Below are 1,590 nucleotides of genomic sequence, written 5' to 3' on the forward strand. Positions count from 1 at the left end.
TTTGGTCCATAAAAATTATTGTAATAATAGGTATGGGCATTAATTAGGAGGTATTTGACTAAAATTTAGAGGCACACATACATGCACAGTGTCATATAATTTTTATGTGAATAAACTCGACATTATGACAATATTATAGCTATCATACCATGTCATGATCAGATTGACTAGTTGGCTTGTTCCCCATCTCTCCAGTACTTAGTTATGAGAGAATCAGTTGAAAGAGGAGAATTAAGAGAAAAAGGAAAGAAAATATAATCTGATTGTTCAGATACTAATTCTATATCATGAAATTATGAATAAGATATGATCATTATGGAAATTGGATAGGTAGGGGATCGAGTTAGGCCTAATTCTACATTTTCCTTTGAGAGACTAACATCTATATACCAGCATAATTGCCATTCCAGAGCTAAAATGCATGATACAAACAAGGGCACGTCGTGCATGCCCTGCTAAGCAGTTGGCATTCTAAATTTCTGATCAAGGAAGTTAACCATGCAACCACTATCATAGCTATAAATTCCACATGAACAATGAGCCACTGATACCATAGGATACCTTTTTATCAAGGGCTGTAAATTTTGCAGATTTTGCAATTTTTTGAAGATTTGCGAAAATTACTCGAAGATTTGCGAAAATATCGCCCTCGGGCCTACGGCCCTCGGGCGATATTTCTGCAAATACTCCTTGGCAGGGCTATATACTCCATATACTCCTCAAAACCATGTTATATACATATATATAATTATATATATATATATATATATATATATATATATATATATATAATTATAATAACAGGCAGTCTATCGGGGTGTCAGGTCAGTGAGTGTATAGATCTAAGTCGTCTTACTTCTCTTAGTTGCGGGTAATAGCGTGGCTTTCAGCCACCCCGCTGTAGCAAATTTGCAGCAACCTCTGAGTCGGTATAAAAGTTATAGTAGAAACAGGACTTAAAAAGAAAAGTCAGGAGAAGAATACCTCGCCTCGGACCTGCAAGCGGCACTCGCTCAGAGAAGGCGTGGGAGTAACTGATTACGCCACTCCTTCCTAAAACAAAATGGCTGACATGATGTCTCTCCTGCCCCATTTCGTATTAGAGAGAATATTCATATACACAAGTTTTAAAGACCTCATAAGATGTAGTATGGTATGTAAGAAGTGGTACAGTCTCCTCAGTGACGAAGACTCCATCATTTGGCGATCCAAATTCGAAGACGCGGGCACAAGACATTTCAGAAACTCAAAACACTTCTCAGAGCTACAGACCTTTAGATCCAAAGCCCTCGCTTATGAGTGCGCTTGGAATGGACAGGGCACTTCCAAGAACATATACATCAAGGACGACTGCCTAACTCTACATAGAAAACCAGTGGCCCAATCATCGGATGGTATAAGAGGAAAGACAGGGTTTCTAAGAGGACAGCATTACTTTGTCGTCATATTTCAAGGTCCTAGTTTCGGCTCTGCGGCTCTAGTGGGCGTGTGTACAAATGTTAATTTAAAAGACAAATAAATAAAAACAGAAATTGTCATAAGTACAGGAATTGGAACATTTTCATCATCATCCAGCATTATAATTTTACC

The 1,590-nt window shown here is 38.0% G+C and overlaps 1 protein-coding gene across 1 annotated transcript; it reads left to right on the forward strand.

Moving 5' to 3' along the window:
* The first annotated feature begins 857 nt into the window (after window positions 1–857).
* LOC100637772 (F-box/SPRY domain-containing protein 1-like) lies at window positions 858–1,584 on the forward strand. Its single transcript, XM_003391143.2, has one exon. The coding sequence runs from the start codon at window positions 1,064–1,066 to the stop codon at window positions 1,517–1,519; it is 456 nt and encodes a 151-aa protein (XP_003391191.1). The 5' UTR covers window positions 858–1,063; the 3' UTR covers window positions 1,520–1,584.
* The last annotated feature ends 6 nt before the right edge of the window (window positions 1,585–1,590 follow it).

Source organism: Amphimedon queenslandica, unplaced genomic scaffold, assembly GCF_000090795.2.
Source record: "Amphimedon queenslandica unplaced genomic scaffold, v1.1 AMPQUscaffold_10446, whole genome shotgun sequence".
NCBI lineage: Eukaryota > Metazoa > Porifera > Demospongiae > Haplosclerida > Niphatidae > Amphimedon > Amphimedon queenslandica.

Coding starts and splice junctions, on each gene's coding strand:
- LOC100637772 (XM_003391143.2), top strand. CDS start 1,064: ATGGCTGACATGATGTCTCTCCTGCCCCATTTCGTATTAGAGAGAATA.